The sequence below is a fragment of the Aphanomyces invadans genome (genome assembly GCF_000520115.1).
Source record: "Aphanomyces invadans strain NJM9701 unplaced genomic scaffold supercont1.35, whole genome shotgun sequence".
Taxonomy (NCBI): domain Eukaryota; phylum Oomycota; class Saprolegniomycetes; order Saprolegniales; family Verrucalvaceae; genus Aphanomyces; species Aphanomyces invadans.
In genome coordinates, this window is record NW_008580180.1 from 136,883 (window position 1) to 151,611 (window position 14,729).

The window sequence follows — 14,729 nt, forward strand, 5'->3', positions numbered from 1 at the left end:
GTGACAAGACTGTTCAAATGACCATGAAGACATTTGTTGAGAAGAGCACTGTACCTACAGCAAGATCGGGGCTTGAGGCGTGGCAACAGTGGTTTTTCGCGGATCCTACCAAGGGTCAGTGGCGTGCATTGAAGGACTTCACCAACGATATGGTCAGAGCGGACCGAAAGCGGTATTCTGAGCGGAAGACGCTCTCTTTTGCATTCACCCGCTACAATGGTTTCGATGAGTTTGAGAAGGCATATGCAGGTTTCACGCATTCTTACTCTAGGCTGCTACATGAGGTTAGACGTAGGAAGCGCATTAACCTGTTGTGATATGAATACATTCGTGTACAAGTTGAGGGACTTGCCGTGTGTGTCTACTTCACGCCTAGTATACGTTTACTATACGTATAGTAAACGAAATTTATACGTATAGTAAGCGTATACTATACGTTGTCGGTTGACATTGTCGTTTTCGCCATTTTATTCTGACATAAATACTGTACCGCCAGATATATTCGCTGAAATTGAAACGAAAATTGCATATTTGAAAAAAAACACAAATTTTCTGCTATGCCCATTTCAAGCGAATGTTATGAATGCCATGTTTTGAGAACGAAGGACCACGAGGACAGACAGACTCCCGCCGGTCCCAGTGAGGTTGCCTCCGCCGAGAGAGTCGCAGCGACGCCATTTCTACGATGCGGTGCGGCCGTGATCCTGCTGGATGGCAACTCTCGCGACGAGACTGCTGCATACAAATGGATATGGGTTTAGTGTCATGCACAGCAAATGCAGATAGACGACGTTGGCGTCATTAGCGAAACGAGAACGCAACATGCACAGTGTTATCCTCATTATTGCTGCAGTTGAAAATGGCCGTGAACAGCAGAGGCATGCCGTTGCAATATCCGAGATAATCCCGAGCCCAACAGTTCTAACGGCGGCGCTTGGGGCTACAGCATGCACGAGTTATATGCACATTCGCGTGCGATTAAGCGCTACGCAAAAACATACCGCAAGTTCTTGGTCGGGAACCCCGTGGGGTCTTCCCGGAGCATTTCTGTGGTGCTGTCCAGAGAGTCCGGCAACGGCAGCCCGCGTTCGACACGCTTGCGCAGCCACAGTCGGAGAGAGTTGAGCTGCTCGTACGATCGGAGCGTGTTGTTGATCTCTTCCAGCGACTTTGAAACAATATGAGAGAGGGAACGCCGCATGGCCGCAAGTATAATGGCATACCTGCCCCACTTTCTCCGAGACTATTCGCTTGACCTTGCCGTTGATCAGCTGCGGGTTGTCGCGATGGGTTTGCTCCATAGCTTCCATGATTTGCAAGCTCGCCTTCATTTGTTGGATCTGGGGCATCGACGACACACCCGGCATCATGGACTTCCACCCTGTCACGCCACCAGATTCCGCTTGTTTCTACACCAAGTCGTGAAACCAACTGCAGCCCGGACAGCGTGGCGGGTACCTTCATTTGCTCAAAGTGATCCTGGAGGGTGTACGTCTTCGAGTTGGCCAAGAACGTGATCTGATCGATGTAGGCCTGGACTGCAAACAACGTACGTGTTATTGGTGCGGTCAGGGGTGTCGTTAGTCCTCTCACCACTCTTCTCGTTTTTGCGCGTTTCCAAGCGTTCCGTAAGGTTGTCTTTGATGGATGAGAACAAGCTCATCTCGCGCACGTGAAAGCGCTGCGCATGGAAGCTTGCCGCCTGTGGCTTGAGCGCTACCGCGAACGATCGCACCGCCGCTCGCAACGCCATTCGTCGTTGTTGTACCAAACCAATCAGTGGGCAAATGAAGTTAAAGTGCGCCACGTACTAAACAAGTCATGCTTTTTAAGTGCGATTTTCTTATAAGCGGCCTTCTGAACTCGACAATTATCACACACCTCAGATGTCCGAGGAGTGCCCAACGTAGAACTTGTGGCAATAGCCTGCACCAACGATACACCGCCCTCGTCGTGAACCTTGCCGGAACAGTTGTAGCTGCTCTTATCCACGGATCCTGAGCAACATGCTAGCAACTCACTGCCTCAGCATCAACGAAAGTGTCAAGTTGCATTTTGCTGTGATGCGTCTGAGTTGACCTCTTCCAAGTGTATTCGGTCTTCCCACTCATCTAGGCCAGCCCCTAGTAACGTAGACACTAGGTGCCCGAGACTTGCTTGCAAGCAATGGTTGTGGCACGCGACCAGAACGGCACTGGATCGCACCACCGTCTGAAGGGAGGCCTGTTGTTGCTGGATCGCCAAGAGACGCTTGAGCATCAGCGTCTTGAGGAATTGGTCACAAGAGTCCTATGGACAGCTCAGCTCGTGGAGGAAATGGGCAGAGAGTGATTACCTTGAAGGCCAAGCGATCAGCTTTCAAAGCAATCAACTCCAGCAGAGCTCGAAGCATGGCATGGTCAAGAAGGTGCGTGGACGCTGTCTGGGCAATCAATCTTCGCTCTCTTTCGCGGTTGAGCTGAGCGTTGGCAGCTCGGGCGGCCTCAACTTCGGACGTCGCGATATCGTTCAAGACACCGCACATCACCTATCAAAAAATGCTCGTGTCACCCAACAAAGACGTGGCCAATTCGACATGAGAACCTCGTCCAACACTGTATCAAGTACATCTTCCCGTTGCATCTCACGAAAGGCTGTAGTGGCAGTCTCAGCAAGGATGTGCTGTACCCACGCGTCAAACATGGCGGTATGTTGTTTCGCAGACATGTACTGGGTCACCAACTCGTCCACTCCTGTGGCATTTTGTTGGTGCTATTCTCGCCCGTCGGACTGCAACGCTACCGTCGAGGACAATCTCGTGCAGGAGAGGATGCACCCACTCGGCCATAAACGAATCAACAAGACGTTGCCACGGAGGTTGAGTCGTTGCTTGCGTAGATTCCTCTGTTGATGTGAAATACGCGGCCACGAGGCGGTCGACGGTTGCCTAGACAAAGTGTGCCTGTCGTGCAAATGCATGTACATACATGTTGAATTGCACATACCACGACAATCTCCCGCACTTCGACCGCAACGATTTCACGGCACATGCTCTCGTAGAGCTGGTGCGCGGCTCGAATTTCCACGGGATGCGGCTACAAACGAAGGCGCTGTTAACATGAACGGTGTCAGCACTTCCTCACTTGCGCACGTACCGTGTACTTGTCCAGGCCCGTCGTGAATATGTCGATGAGGATATCTGGAATGAACTCGACGCGGATGAAGTCGCCAACCAATGCCTCCATAATGTCGTATGCAATCGCGCGGTGTTTCGCTCTCGTCGCTTCAGCTTGGCGCCTAGCGCGTACTTGAACGCGGTGAAATTGGCTGTATCTCGTCTGTGGCATGTATCGTTGGCAATCACTTCCCGCGGCACTGGATGCTCAAAATGGTGTTACCCCACCTGAATCACTCGCGCCGCCCACTCGCGAAGGATGTGATGCGTTCCGAGATGCGCCAGCCGAACGTGCTTGATGTTACGAGGCGACGCAAGCTTTGCTATGGATGTTGCCTCCACGTAGCTGTGGTTATTGTTGGCGGGACGAACTCGGCATGGTGTCAACCGAATCATGTCGTCAACGGCGTGTTGCCTTGAAGCCCCACGAGGTGACAACTTGCCGTGCATCATGCTGGCTGTGATTTGTCGCGTGCTCAGTCCGTGCCTTGGCCTGGACACTATCCTCGGGGTGCCCTCGTCGCATCGTCCACCTGCTTGCATGCACACCGCCGGGTTGTGGTGCTTGTATCCAGCGACCGAAACGACGTCGACCAATCGGATGTGTTCAATCAACCAGCCAATGAAACGCTACAGAAATCAACTTTTTCTACCAATCCAATCACCTGAACATCAATGAAAAAGGCCACAGACACGTTCTGAGTTGAGTTTCTCCGTCCTTGGGAGAACAACGCGATGCAAACACAAAAACGACGCAGGGGGCCGCCGGTGCCGCGGCTATGTCGATCCTTCTCCACGCGTCAGCACTCAAGTGGGGCTTTGCACGACCATGGTGTACAGTTTGTAGCTGATGGTAATGCACACCTTGAAGTATCTATGGCGTAGGTGGCCACCAGCCAAGGATTTCGCAGTAGCCACCCCGTTGGAAGCAGCGAACTCGGCGGTGATATCCTGGTTCAGCCGACACGCACGCACGACAGTCGGCGACATGGTAGGTCCGAGACCAAGCGTTGGCATGCCAACCACCCGGGTTTCACACCCGCCGTTCTTTGTCGTCGTGGGATGTCCACATCACGAAACCAACCGCAAAACCTTCCCCCCGCCACGGTCCAACGGAGCGATTCGGCAGACAGCGTTCCCTCCCACGTTTCCACCACTAGCGTCCTGGGCGAACTCGCCTAGCAGAGAGAGAAACGACATACAAGGCTACCCATGCGGTGGGAGATGGGACATGCAGCTGAGAAGTCTCGTGGCGCCAGCGGTGGCGACTCGTCCATTGGGTTGTGCCCGAGGATGAGCGCGATGTGGCCGAGGTAGGGCCTGGGATGTATGCCACTCTGATTGGTGGGAATGTTTGTTCGGCTGTGGATCTATCCAATCCAACACCATTATTTTTCGAATTCCAATTTCATTGGAATCGGATTGGTGGAAATGTTGGTTACCCCCGCCGCCAAGCGTCACAACTGCAATTGGCCAGTGAACTTCAACTGAGAACGACGTCTGTGATTGGCTGCCTCGCGTACGGAATTTCGGTCGGAACGGTCATCTCAAAGATCAGTTGGGAATTCAACTGGTCGCCAACAACACTGCCACAGGACGAGCGCCATGCACGGCCCGACGACTCTCCTCACGACTGCAGGCATGGGCTCTGTGCCGTCGAAGCCGCTGCGCGCACTGACGTACAACGTCCCGTCCACTGTGATTTTGCTCGACTGGGATGACACGTTGTTCCCGAACACGTACCTGTCAAAGCAGCGGTATTCCCTCGACACCGTCGACGAACCCCTCTCGGCCCAAGATCAAAAGCTCATGGAGTTGCTGATGCAGCATGTTGCCTCATTCCTCAAATCTTGCGTCGATTCTAACCGCACGGTCATGATTGTCACCAACGGTGAGGCCGACTGGGTCGAGCGCTCGTGCAAACGCTTCATGCTGGCGATCTACCCTCTGGTCGCGTCATTTCGCATTGTGTCCGCTCGAGCCATGTATGAAAGCTCCCACCCCGTTGAAGAATGGAAGGTTGCGTGTTTCACTTCGGAGCTCACAAAGCATTTCTTTGGTGACATGTCGGGTCGCAAGCGCCACATTGTGTCGATTGGCGACTCGCACTACGAACGGCAAGCTGTTCAGCGTATGTCGGCTTTCCTGCCACTCGCCAAGACCAAATCGGTCAAGTTTATCGACCTCCCATCCATTCCAGACATGGTGCGCCAACTCATGCTGGTGTCAACGTATTTATCTCATCTGTGCACACACCCTGACCACCTCGACCTCATTCTGTCGCGCGAAGTACTGCGTGGCATTGCTATCTAACCCAGCATTGACCAAGTAATATTTATTGAACATTCAACCCTTCATCCGTCCCCACCACAGTGTCGCGAGCGATGGCGTCCTGTCGACGCTGCAATTCCACAGAAAAAACCTACGTAGCCACAAGCGCATGACCACGATGGATTGATCACGACGATGCAGACGCCTCGTCACCTCGCACGTGTCGAAGAACTCTTGGTTGTTTGCCAGGCCGAGCGCTTCAAACGTGGCCGGCTGAGTGTCCTTGATCCCTACAAATCCACCTCATCCCACGCGATCATCGTCATGACATGCCACAGTACCATGCATGGTCTGCAGGAAAATCGCAATCTCGTCGATACTGTCTATTCGGCTGTAGTAGTCCTTGTCCTCGTCCTCGTCGACGTCGTCGTTGCCCTGCGCCATGCATCAACATCATGTTTCAGTGTTGCGATCCGCACCTTCAAGTCATGCAGGACATGTGTGTAGTCGTCGTCGTGCAAGATCAAGTCGGCATCTTCATCCGAATCGTACCCTCCCTTGTGAATCAACGCCTTGAGCGACTTGTCAATTGGTGGCAATGTCCCGTCGTTCCCTCCATGAGCCGCCGCCGCCGCCTCCTCGCGCGCAGCCTGCTGTTGTGACCGTGCTACAATGCGATGCAGCATTTGGACCGATTGGACCACAAGCATTTTCAGCGCCTCCTACACAAACATTCCTCAAATTGGGCGCGGGAAAACCCATTTTTGAATTTGCCGGGTGGGACTCAAGTGCGCAAATTACCTGGACTGGAAGAGGCAACTCGGCAGCGGGACGACCAAATAGTGCCATGATTCCAAGAACGTATATCTTTTGTTCGGTCAGTGTGGTGCGCAGTTCCGCGTTCTTCTCAAGAGCTTTCACGACGGGCTCCAGCACCTTCATCTTTTCGAGTGCGGTGAGCGTCAACGCTGCGTTGCTTCGCATGGCTGCCAACACGGCCGAGAGAAGCTGTGTCAGCATTCGGGGCTCGTTCGTGGGGGTGCGGCTCATGCGAAAGCAGATCAGTTGCAGCGCAGCAGGGATAAACACATCGACACCGTCGCAGTTGTGGAAGATGCATTCGATGATTGCACACGCGCCCCACACCTCTTCGTCGTCCACATGTTCCTTGTGCAGAATTCTGCGCACCATGTTGTACACGAGCTCAAGATAGCGAATGCGCTTGGTGGTGCCGTTGGGCAAGTTGACCTGAAACACCGCCGAGACGAACCCGACTGCATCTCGACCGATCAACGAGTACAGAACCACGACAAGTTGATGCATGTATTCGGAACCCCACAAATCGGCGCCGCGGAACAATGTTGGAAACAACGCCCACACCTTGGGGTGGATCCCTGCGCTGTAGTACGCAATTGACTTGACAATATCGAGTGCCGACTCGACAAAGTCCATGTAGGCATCCGTGCTCAAGATCAAATGGAGCGTTGGCAACAGCGCATCGATCAGTGGCTCAAACAGCTCGGACTGACTGTAAATGCTCATGAGTATCGTGTTGATCGTGTCGAGGCACGACGCCGCCGTGAAGCACGCGTCCTCGTCGTCTTCATCCTTGTCCAAGCATTGCTTAAAGCGCTGCGTGAGTCGGACGACCAATTGGACAGCGTACGGCCCCACTTCATCGCAAAACGAATCGATCAACTGATCCAGCGCCAGCACGACTTCGTCCCCGAACCCCATGTCGTCCATAATGACAAAGAACTGGTCAAGAACCTGGGGAAGCAGCGGGCGAAGGGTATCCTGCACCACCGTCGAATGATTGTACATGACGACGTGGCGAAAGCTCTTTGCAGCTTCAATGCGCACGGGCAACTCTGGGTCCTGAAGACACCGCAGCAGGTAGTTCACAACGTGCGACATGGTTGAATCGGCAAACACGAGTTTCGTCATGTAGTTCCGAGACAACATCTTGACGGCGCGCAACCGCATGTACCCACGGGGATTTTCAAACGCTGGGAGAACATGCGACAAAATGACCGACTCCATTTGTGCTTGATGCGGCGGCGACAGTGTCAAGAACGAGTCCAGTGCACACAACGCGTGCAACGCCGCTTCCTTTTGGATCCACTGGCCTTCATTTGCTGGAGTTGGGACGAGCAAGTCATTGTAGAAAGACAAGACTTTCACGACGCAGTCCTTGCCACGCTTTGTGCAGAGTTCCACAAGAAGACCCTCGGCGGCAAACACTGGGTTCAAGTACTCGCCAAGGACATCGCTGCATTGGCGAATGTACTCGTGCGGATCGTTGTGAAATAAATCCAAGTCGGCCTCCGTCAAGCAAAAGAGCGGGTGGACCACCTTGAACAATACAAAGTCTAAGTGTGGCTGGAGCTGCTTGTACGCCATGGCCGACATGATGGCTTCTTGAAGGTACATGATGCTGAGCTGAACAATGCGATCGGGGCAATATCGCCCCGATGGCCGCAGGCTCAGCGTTTCCAACACAGCCACAAGTAGATGCGGTGCAACTTGCCCACGGAAAAACCCGCTCAGCTCCGGCGTCGAATTGCTGTGCTTGGGGTTGCCGTAGACATTGTAGAAGCGACAGAAGACCTGGAGCGTCCACTTTTTTGCTTTCCACCACGGGTTTCGTCGAGTTTCGTCGTCGTTGGCGTTGCCATCGCCGTCCACATGCATTGGCTCAGGCAACGCCTTGGTTAGCACTGCCTTGAACAGTTCGAGCCACGACCCAATTTCTTCGAGCGTCATGTGCGGAGGCAGCGAGCACTGAACGCTCGACCAGAACGTTTTCACGATCAAGTGCACCATGTGGCCAGCGTCGTCGGATATATTCCTGTTCAAAACGTCAGGTTGGTCTGTAATCCCTACGAGTTGCTCCACCTACCCCACAAGTTGATGCAGCATTTCGCGAAGCATTGGAAACGTCACGACCACAATTGAGTTCAGTGTGTCGCGTTGCTATGGGACCGCTGTTCACCACAAGTCAAACGCATGCTCTTACGTACATGCGACGGTTTGTACTCGTACAATTTCACCAGTTTACGTAGAGCCAAGAGAGCCTACAAGAGTCGTGAATGTCTTGCATCCAAACAGCGGCGACAAACATTGATGATGCGATGCGCGTGGCTCGATTGGATCGCAGCGCAAATATTGTCCACCAGCAGCGGCCATTGATTCTACAAACGACGCGTGAAGATGATGCAAGTGGGAAAAGTAACAAATCGCACTGGAAAATCGTGACGCGCGATGAGGCTCACACATTCAACAAGTAGCGCTCGGATCGACTTGTCTTGGGCTGTGAGCAGACCCTCCAATATATATTTGCGGTACTCGTCCTTGTCTGCGTCGGGAAATGCCGATGCCCCATGTTTCGCGCCGCCGTGGCCGTCGCTGCAGTTGCTACCACATTCCACTGCGCCCCAATGACGGTGAACAATATTCTTGAGCGAAATCGCTGCGGCTTGGCGAATTTCGCGCTGGACCTCGTCGCTCGAGAGAAGCTGGACGAGCAGCACGATGGATCCTCTCGCCAAGTGAAGCTTGTTGACAGCTTCCTCAGCCGCACTTCGCGCGCTCGCGTCTGTGCTGAACGTGTGAAGAAGAATGCTGTGCAACGTCTGGACTTCTATCTCCATCTTTGCCCCAGTTTGCTTCGTGTTCGGCGCTGCGTGTCGAAATGAACAGGGTGAACTTGGCCCAAAGTCCGTACATCCGGATCCGGATAGAATGCCTGGTTAACATGGCAAACGTCGCTTGGAACTTCAATGTACAGCTGTACAAGACGTTCAAGGAACCAACGATCGCGGCATGATCTGCGCTCCTCGTCCCAGCGTGGTAAATTTTTATATGTGAGGTCGCATGGCCTCGGTCGAGTTGCTAGGTCACGAAAGTGACATCGTGATGCGGATGGTTTCGCTTGCTGACCTTGACCGTCGTCAGGCGAACGATCGTGGCCTTGCTTGCACTTCGATTTGGTGCACTTTTCAAGACTTGGAAGTGGCAACGAAGACAAGCAATTGAAAGTGCCGACATGTTCCGGCCAGCGTCGCCAAAAGACGAGTATATTTATGACCCGACAGAATCCATGCTCAGTATGGCGTGTGCGTCGTGTCTCGCTTGCCCTCAACGCAATTCGTTGCAAACGCTGTGCCTGTTTTACTCCTGTACCGATCAAGGAACTCCTACATGCTGTATTTGATGCATTGGGCGGAGGTTGTCAGGAAAGCAATCTGTATCATGTGCATGAGGAGTCCACTACGTGGCGCTGACTCTTGGAATGGAGTGGCGGCGCCAAGAGCGGTGACGCAAGCAAGCAACCCGAGCGTCTGTGGATAGCATCCAAGGGCGCGATCCTCATGGTCGAGGAAACATCCATCAAATGGCCACAGGAACGCAAGGTGAGTCCAGACAAGGTACACTGGAAGACCAGGCCTCAACTCGTCCCAAACCTGGACAATGTTGGCAGCAACAAGGCTCCTTAGGGAAACGGTGAGAGAACCTTGGTTGGGTACTGGGCTCGTCGTCATGTACTGATTTTCACCAGGCAGATCGGTGTGTCCATGCGCGAACGTTCGCTGGCGCATTGCAGCTCATCTCATGGATGGCGCATGTGTGTGCGATGCCGTCCCAACACGCCCGCATGGGTGCGTGCATGGACACGCCGTCGAACACGCAGGTATCATGCAAACGAGTATAGAGCCACACCGGATTGGTCGAGGAATCGGAATTCCAAACTTCCTGACTGTCAATATGAGCCAATCAAACGCACGCCTTCGCGATATCCGACACGGTGATTGGCTGGACCGAAATAGACATCGAAAATGACCAGGATTGCCATGGACACTCTCTTTCAAGGCGGCATTATACGGTTTCTAACAATATTCGTTGATAGAGGGACAATGTCGTATCCATCAAACCGACCACGCCATCTCAACGACACAAAAAGTGCTGAATATGGATTGCTAAAGGTTATTATGTTGAAAAGGTAGCCACCTCCAGGAACAACAAAATGAGGTACGACGGTGGCGAAATCCATCAATCCACAGCAGCGCTCCATCTGCCATGACCGACCCAAGTTGCGGCGAACTCTCCACGCGGCGGTGTCGATCCGGCTCGATCGGGGAAAAGGTCGACGTCCGGGAAGTCCTCAACGGCAGCGTGTCGTTCCGTCTGCAGTTCATGGAAGATACGAGGGCCAAAGAGCTCAAGTGGGTTCTTTTCACGGAAGGCCGACGCGGTGCCGTCGGCAAACTCATCTTCACGCTGGAAGCGGGTAATTCTGCTCACATCAAAGTCATCGACATCCATCCGAACTACCGTCGCCTCGGATTGTCAAAGGTGCTGTTCTTGGCGTGCATGGCCACATTGAAGCAGCGCAACATCCACGAACTGTGTCTTGAAGCAGAAGAAGACACCCGCCGGTGCGTGATCCTTGCGCTGCCCCTTCGTCGTCATGACTCGACCACCGCATCGTAGGCACCGCAAACTCGTGTCCTTGTACGAGGAATGGGGCTTCTCCGTCAAACAGAACGCCAAGATTTTGTTTCTATACAACGACACGGAGAGCTTTCGCAAGGTGCCGATGGCACTGTCCTTATCCGCCAAACCGTTTGTCCCGCTCGAGCCGACATGCAACCAGTCGTTCTGCATGATCTCGCTGCGCACCGTGGACGGGATGTTCGTTGTTGCAACCGAAGATGGGATGATCGACACGACGAAGGGCGCGTCACGCGATGTGTTCTGGCAAAGCCTGCTGCTCGACGACGGTGCGACCGATGCCAACCCGGCAGAGGCCACCGGAAGCGGTAAAGGCAGCACGATTTGCTTGCGCAGCGCCTACGGCAAGTTTCTGTGCGTGGAACCCGTCGGAACCGTCCTCGCCGACCGATTTGTCAATTCAACCTGGGAAACTTTCGACGTGCTGCCGCATCCCACGGGAGGCGGGGTGTCCCTGCGCAGCTTCCACGGCAACTTCCTCGGCCTTGACCCGTCCAACGGCGGCCTTGCAATCTCGCAGGACCCCGTCGCGTGGGACGGCGACGCCATCAACCTCATGTGCAACAAAGCAAATCCAACGCCACTCCACGTCAAGATCATGCGAAAGCACCAAACAATGGCGTTCGCGTTGGCTCAGCGCAAGCGCTTGGTCGATCCATTGCACCACGGCAGCATGACCCTCGTGGAAGCGTGCCAGACCCTCATGCAACTCATCGGAGAAAGCACTCGACAGGTTAGCGGGAGCAAAGTGCTGGCATCCATGGTGCACGACGCGGACGTGGTTCGACGGAATGGCCACCCCGATTGGTTGCAACTCGCCACGTTCCTGTATGTAGCCTCTGTTCGTTCAGGACCAGTGCGATGAGCAACGCAATGTAGGCGCGGCCTCGGCATGCTCTTTCTCCTGTGGACAGACGACGACGCAATGCCGCTGCGAGGCATCTCGTACGACCAATGGCTCCGCCACACCGACACGTGGGTGCTGGGAAGGCCGATTCCAGAATCCATCGCGCACGCCAACTTGAACGACCTCAACACCGACAACTCAACACATCGTCCGCCGACAGAGGGACAGCGGGGCATGGCACACGTGAATATGCCGTGGACGCCCGACGAATACTTGTACCATGTTCTTGAAGGGAACCACACGACGTTGCCGCGCGAAGCTGCCGATGTCATTCGATACTTCTCCTGCCGAGTCTGGTACGTGCACGATGCGTACCCCGACGTCGAGTCGGCGGCAGACTTGGCGGTCAAGGAACTGGTACGACTAGTTGCTTCATGACGTGATTGTGATGCATGCCCGTGTAGTTGTTTGCACTGCACACGGATCGCCAAGTGCCGACGGCAGACGCCCTCGCCGCCATCGACGTCGACGAGAGCTTGGCGTATTACCTGTCCCTCGGCGCCAAGTACCTCCCAACGGTGCTGCAGTGGTAATGGAACCGTGACTTGGTCGTTAGAAGTTATCGTTATCCCACTTTTGGGTGTGGTGTTTTGTATCAATTTGTTCTTTTTTCTTCGCTTTTCGGCGACAAAATGTGATACAAAATGGAAAAGTGATACTCGAGTTTTTGTCACATAACTGCTGGCACGCATCGCCCCATCCTCGAGTTTGTATGATGCAGCTGTAAACCAGACAACAAGTGGCATCGTGGTGTCGTCTACTGCAACAGGAATTCTACCGCGTTGCGCATACCTGCACACAGAAGGACGCGCGCATGAGCCAAGCAACCCGGCGCAGCGATGGCATGAAATTTTCAGAGGCCATTATCGTCATGATAACTTCAGCCAATAATATTTAGGGTATTTCTCAAGATCGTCCAACGAGTGGAAAAATATTTCTCACGATCGTCCAGGTTGAACGTACGTGAGGTATTTTTATTCCAAATCGTCCATCGTGGCATGATTGGCTAAAATTCTCATGAGCCGGAAGACGCGGCATGCCCGGCATGGTGGACCAGGTGTACATCGAAAGTTGCTAGTTCATACCGCTTGGTGGGCTGTCGCGCTCGGTGTGGCGTCGTAGACGGCGGGTGCGGTCGGTGATTGCAGGGAGCCGCTGAAATTCTGGAAGGAGACGACTAAAACCGGCATCAGACTGACTTCCAACGATTTTAATCTCGTCAGACTTTTAGCCAATCATGCCGCGATGGTCGAATTGGAATAAGAATACTTCATGAACGTTCCACTTGGACGATCGTGAGAAATATTTTTCCACTTGTTGGACGATCTTGAGAAATACTACCCTAATACTACTATTTATCACGGAGGAATTGATGTCCAATCATGACGCTTCCGCACATTATTTAGCAACACATTCCACGATCACCATGCTGCAGGCAACCCGAAAGAGGACAGTAGAAAGGCACGCAGAACTGGACGAGCTTGCGCGATGCCGAGGGGTGTACCAATCCCCAGCACTCCACGCTTCTCCATGCTTGGCAAGAGCGAATGCCTTTCCCAGTGAAACCGATCTCTTTTATTCGTCCAAGATACACATTCCAATATATCTATATATTTTTTATGTATAGACATGTATGCATAATTGGTCGGATCCGACATGACCATCCGACGACAGGTAGACACAATCTAATTGGCTATTAACATTGCTCGTACATGCAATGTGATTGGATTATTTACAAGTTATTGAGACGCTTTCTACGCCTGACCTCGCGCAACAACTTGGCGTAAGAGGAGGTAAATCCTGCATATGAGGACTCAAACTGCTCATAGGAGTGGAATCGCTTGAAGGCCGCAGCTAAGGTGACACGCTCAGAGTATTTTTTGCGGTCTGCTTGGATCATGCTCCTCGTGAAGTCTTTCAAAGCACAGGGAAGACCATTTGCAGGGTTTGCAACAAACCACTGCTCCCACGCGTCACGAGCACACCAAGCCGTGGGAATAGCCTTTGGCAGCACAAAATGGTCAACAGTTTGCTGCTTGTGGATCTTTTTGGGTTGATTGACTGCATCTCTGCGTGTATTTAGAGTAGAGCCTTGTAGAACAGCCGCCAACTTGTTGCAAATTTCATCCACAGACACTCCCACAGTAGATTTTGCATCGTTTTTGATTGTGACCTTGTCGTTCACGCGATTGAGACGCAGCAGGTTTCTTGGGTCGATGCCGCTACTTATACTCTTCGACAACAAGTACTCGCAACATGTAGAAGCATCTGTCCACCGACACCACGCCATAAGCTCTCGGAAGTCAAACCGACGTTCCTGGGACTCAAAGACTCGAAAGAAAGCACCACCACGACGTAGGCTATGTAGTGACACACCAATCGGGAGACTCGGCTCCTTTTCAACGACACCATGCATAGTTTGCCGCAGGGTATTTTGGTCAAGTGGCCGTGTCCAATCAAGCCGTGGAACATTATCTTTTGCGATTGTGTAACTTGGGAAAACAAACGCTTCACCATGCACATTCATTGAAGCTCGCCGAATCATAGCCAGGTACTCCTCGTAGAAAGCACATACTCGCAAACAAGGAAATGCCAGCTCGTCAATCAAATTGTACACTTGAGACTCTTCTGATACTTGTGCTTTCTTGTGCCAACGCAATCTGACCGACACATACTTGAACTGTTCTTCTTGCACCAATTTCACATCATTCCATCTCAGGGCGAGCACTTCACTGATTCTGAAACAACCAATGAACCCCACACACAGCAGTAGCCTCAGCATTGAACCCAAAAACGGATGAGAGTGGCCAATCGCGTTCATCATTGTCGAGAGCTCAGGAACAGAGAGGGGATGCGCTTTCTTTTCTTCCTCAAAATTGTGAA

The 14,729-nt window shown here is 53.0% G+C and overlaps 5 protein-coding genes across 16 annotated transcripts; 2 read left to right on the top strand and 3 right to left on the bottom strand.

Moving 5' to 3' along the window:
* Positions 1-780: 780 nt before the first annotated feature.
* On the bottom strand, positions 781-1,782 carry H310_11933 (hypothetical protein). Its single transcript, XM_008878798.1, has 5 exons — positions 1,594-1,782; positions 1,459-1,538; positions 1,224-1,409; positions 1,002-1,168; positions 781-940 (listed from the first exon to the last, which is right to left on the bottom strand). Exons 1-5 carry the CDS (start codon positions 1,751-1,753, stop codon positions 922-924), a joined length of 612 nt encoding a protein of 203 aa, XP_008877020.1. The 5' UTR covers positions 1,754-1,782; the 3' UTR covers positions 781-921.
* Positions 1,783-2,022: 240 nt separating this feature from the next.
* On the bottom strand, positions 2,023-3,774 carry H310_11934 (hypothetical protein). Its single transcript, XM_008878799.1, has 7 exons — positions 3,383-3,774; positions 3,135-3,317; positions 2,985-3,074; positions 2,782-2,926; positions 2,584-2,732; positions 2,336-2,527; positions 2,023-2,289 (listed from the first exon to the last, which is right to left on the bottom strand). Exons 1-7 carry the CDS (start codon positions 3,695-3,697, stop codon positions 2,044-2,046), a joined length of 1,320 nt encoding a protein of 439 aa, XP_008877021.1. The 5' UTR covers positions 3,698-3,774; the 3' UTR covers positions 2,023-2,043.
* Positions 3,775-4,713: 939 nt separating this feature from the next.
* H310_11935 (hypothetical protein) lies at positions 4,714-9,163 on the top strand. 5 transcript variants are annotated; one of them, XM_008878803.1, is made up of 6 exons: positions 4,714-6,829; positions 6,882-7,321; positions 7,377-7,852; positions 7,940-8,292; positions 8,345-8,444; positions 8,491-9,163. In XM_008878803.1, the coding sequence occupies exon 1, from the start codon at positions 4,760-4,762 to the stop codon at positions 5,465-5,467; it is 708 nt and encodes a 235-aa protein (XP_008877025.1). In that variant the 5' UTR covers positions 4,714-4,759; the 3' UTR covers positions 5,468-6,829; positions 6,882-7,321; positions 7,377-7,852; positions 7,940-8,292; positions 8,345-8,444; positions 8,491-9,163. The 5 variants fall into 5 exon arrangements, with proteins under 5 accessions (XP_008877025.1, XP_008877022.1, XP_008877024.1 ...); XM_008878800.1 differs by having other exon boundaries at positions 4,714-8,292; XM_008878802.1 differs by having other exon boundaries at positions 4,714-7,321; positions 7,377-8,292; positions 8,345-9,163.
* On the bottom strand, positions 5,472-9,163 carry H310_11936 (hypothetical protein). 3 transcript variants are annotated; one of them, XM_008878807.1, is made up of 9 exons: positions 8,671-9,163; positions 8,548-8,619; positions 8,449-8,502; positions 8,328-8,401; positions 6,227-8,276; positions 5,905-6,147; positions 5,767-5,860; positions 5,639-5,715; positions 5,472-5,576 (listed from the first exon to the last, which is right to left on the bottom strand). In XM_008878807.1, exons 1-9 carry the CDS (start codon positions 9,076-9,078, stop codon positions 5,490-5,492), a joined length of 3,159 nt encoding a protein of 1,052 aa, XP_008877029.1. In that variant the 5' UTR covers positions 9,079-9,163; the 3' UTR covers positions 5,472-5,489. The 3 variants fall into 3 exon arrangements, with proteins under 3 accessions (XP_008877029.1, XP_008877027.1, XP_008877028.1); XM_008878805.1 differs by having other exon boundaries at positions 5,639-5,860; positions 5,905-8,276; positions 8,449-8,619; XM_008878806.1 differs by having other exon boundaries at positions 5,767-8,276; positions 8,449-8,619.
* A 1,122-nt stretch (positions 9,164-10,285) lies between these two features.
* On the top strand, positions 10,286-12,509 carry H310_11937 (hypothetical protein). Of its 6 annotated transcripts, XM_008878813.1 has the most exons (4): positions 10,286-10,863; positions 10,919-11,767; positions 11,819-12,203; positions 12,251-12,509. In XM_008878813.1, the coding sequence occupies exons 1-4, from the start codon at positions 10,505-10,507 to the stop codon at positions 12,377-12,379; spliced, it is 1,722 nt and encodes a 573-aa protein (XP_008877035.1). In that variant the 5' UTR covers positions 10,286-10,504; the 3' UTR covers positions 12,380-12,509. The 6 variants fall into 6 exon arrangements, with proteins under 6 accessions (XP_008877035.1, XP_008877032.1, XP_008877034.1 ...); XM_008878810.1 differs by having other exon boundaries at positions 10,286-11,767; XM_008878812.1 differs by having other exon boundaries at positions 10,919-12,203.
* The last annotated feature ends 2,220 nt before the right edge of the window (positions 12,510-14,729 follow it).

Bases quoted from the DNA above. Each gene is read 5' to 3' on its own strand.
- H310_11933 (XM_008878798.1), bottom strand. From the start codon at position 1,753: ATGGCGTTGCGAGCGGCGGTGCGATCGTTCGCGGTAGCGCTCAAGCCA. The intron at 1,539-1,593 runs GTGAGAGGACTA...CGTTGTTTGCAG, and splicing joins GCGCAAAAACGAGAAGAGTG to TCCAGGCCTACATCGATCAG. The intron at 1,169-1,223 runs GTATGCCATTAT...ATTGTTTCAAAG, and splicing joins TCTCGGAGAAAGTGGGGCAG to TCGCTGGAAGAGATCAACAA.
- H310_11934 (XM_008878799.1), bottom strand. From the start codon at position 3,697: ATGCAAGCAGGTGGACGATGCGACGAGGGCACCCCGAGGATAGTGTCC. The intron at 2,733-2,781 runs GTAGCGTTGCAG...AAAATGCCACAG, and splicing joins GCACGAGATTGTCCTCGACG to GAGTGGACGAGTTGGTGACC. The intron at 2,528-2,583 runs GTTCTCATGTCG...ATTTTTTGATAG, and splicing joins TTGATACAGTGTTGGACGAG to GTGATGTGCGGTGTCTTGAA.
- H310_11935 (XM_008878804.1), top strand. From the start codon at position 4,760: ATGCACGGCCCGACGACTCTCCTCACGACTGCAGGCATGGGCTCTGTG.
- H310_11936 (XM_008878807.1), bottom strand. From the start codon at position 9,078: ATGGAGATAGAAGTCCAGACGTTGCACAGCATTCTTCTTCACACGTTC. The intron at 6,148-6,226 runs GTAATTTGCGCA...ATGTTTGTGTAG, and splicing joins AGTTGCCTCTTCCAGTCCAG to GAGGCGCTGAAAATGCTTGT. The intron at 5,716-5,766 runs GTACTGTGGCAT...GTGGATTTGTAG, and splicing joins TTTCCTGCAGACCATGCATG to GGATCAAGGACACTCAGCCG.
- H310_11937 (XM_008878813.1), top strand. From the start codon at position 10,505: ATGACCGACCCAAGTTGCGGCGAACTCTCCACGCGGCGGTGTCGATCC. The intron at 10,864-10,918 runs GTGCGTGATCCT...ACCGCATCGTAG, and splicing joins GCAGAAGAAGACACCCGCCG to GCACCGCAAACTCGTGTCCT. The intron at 12,204-12,250 runs GTACGACTAGTT...ATGCCCGTGTAG, and splicing joins ACTTGGCGGTCAAGGAACTG to TTGTTTGCACTGCACACGGA.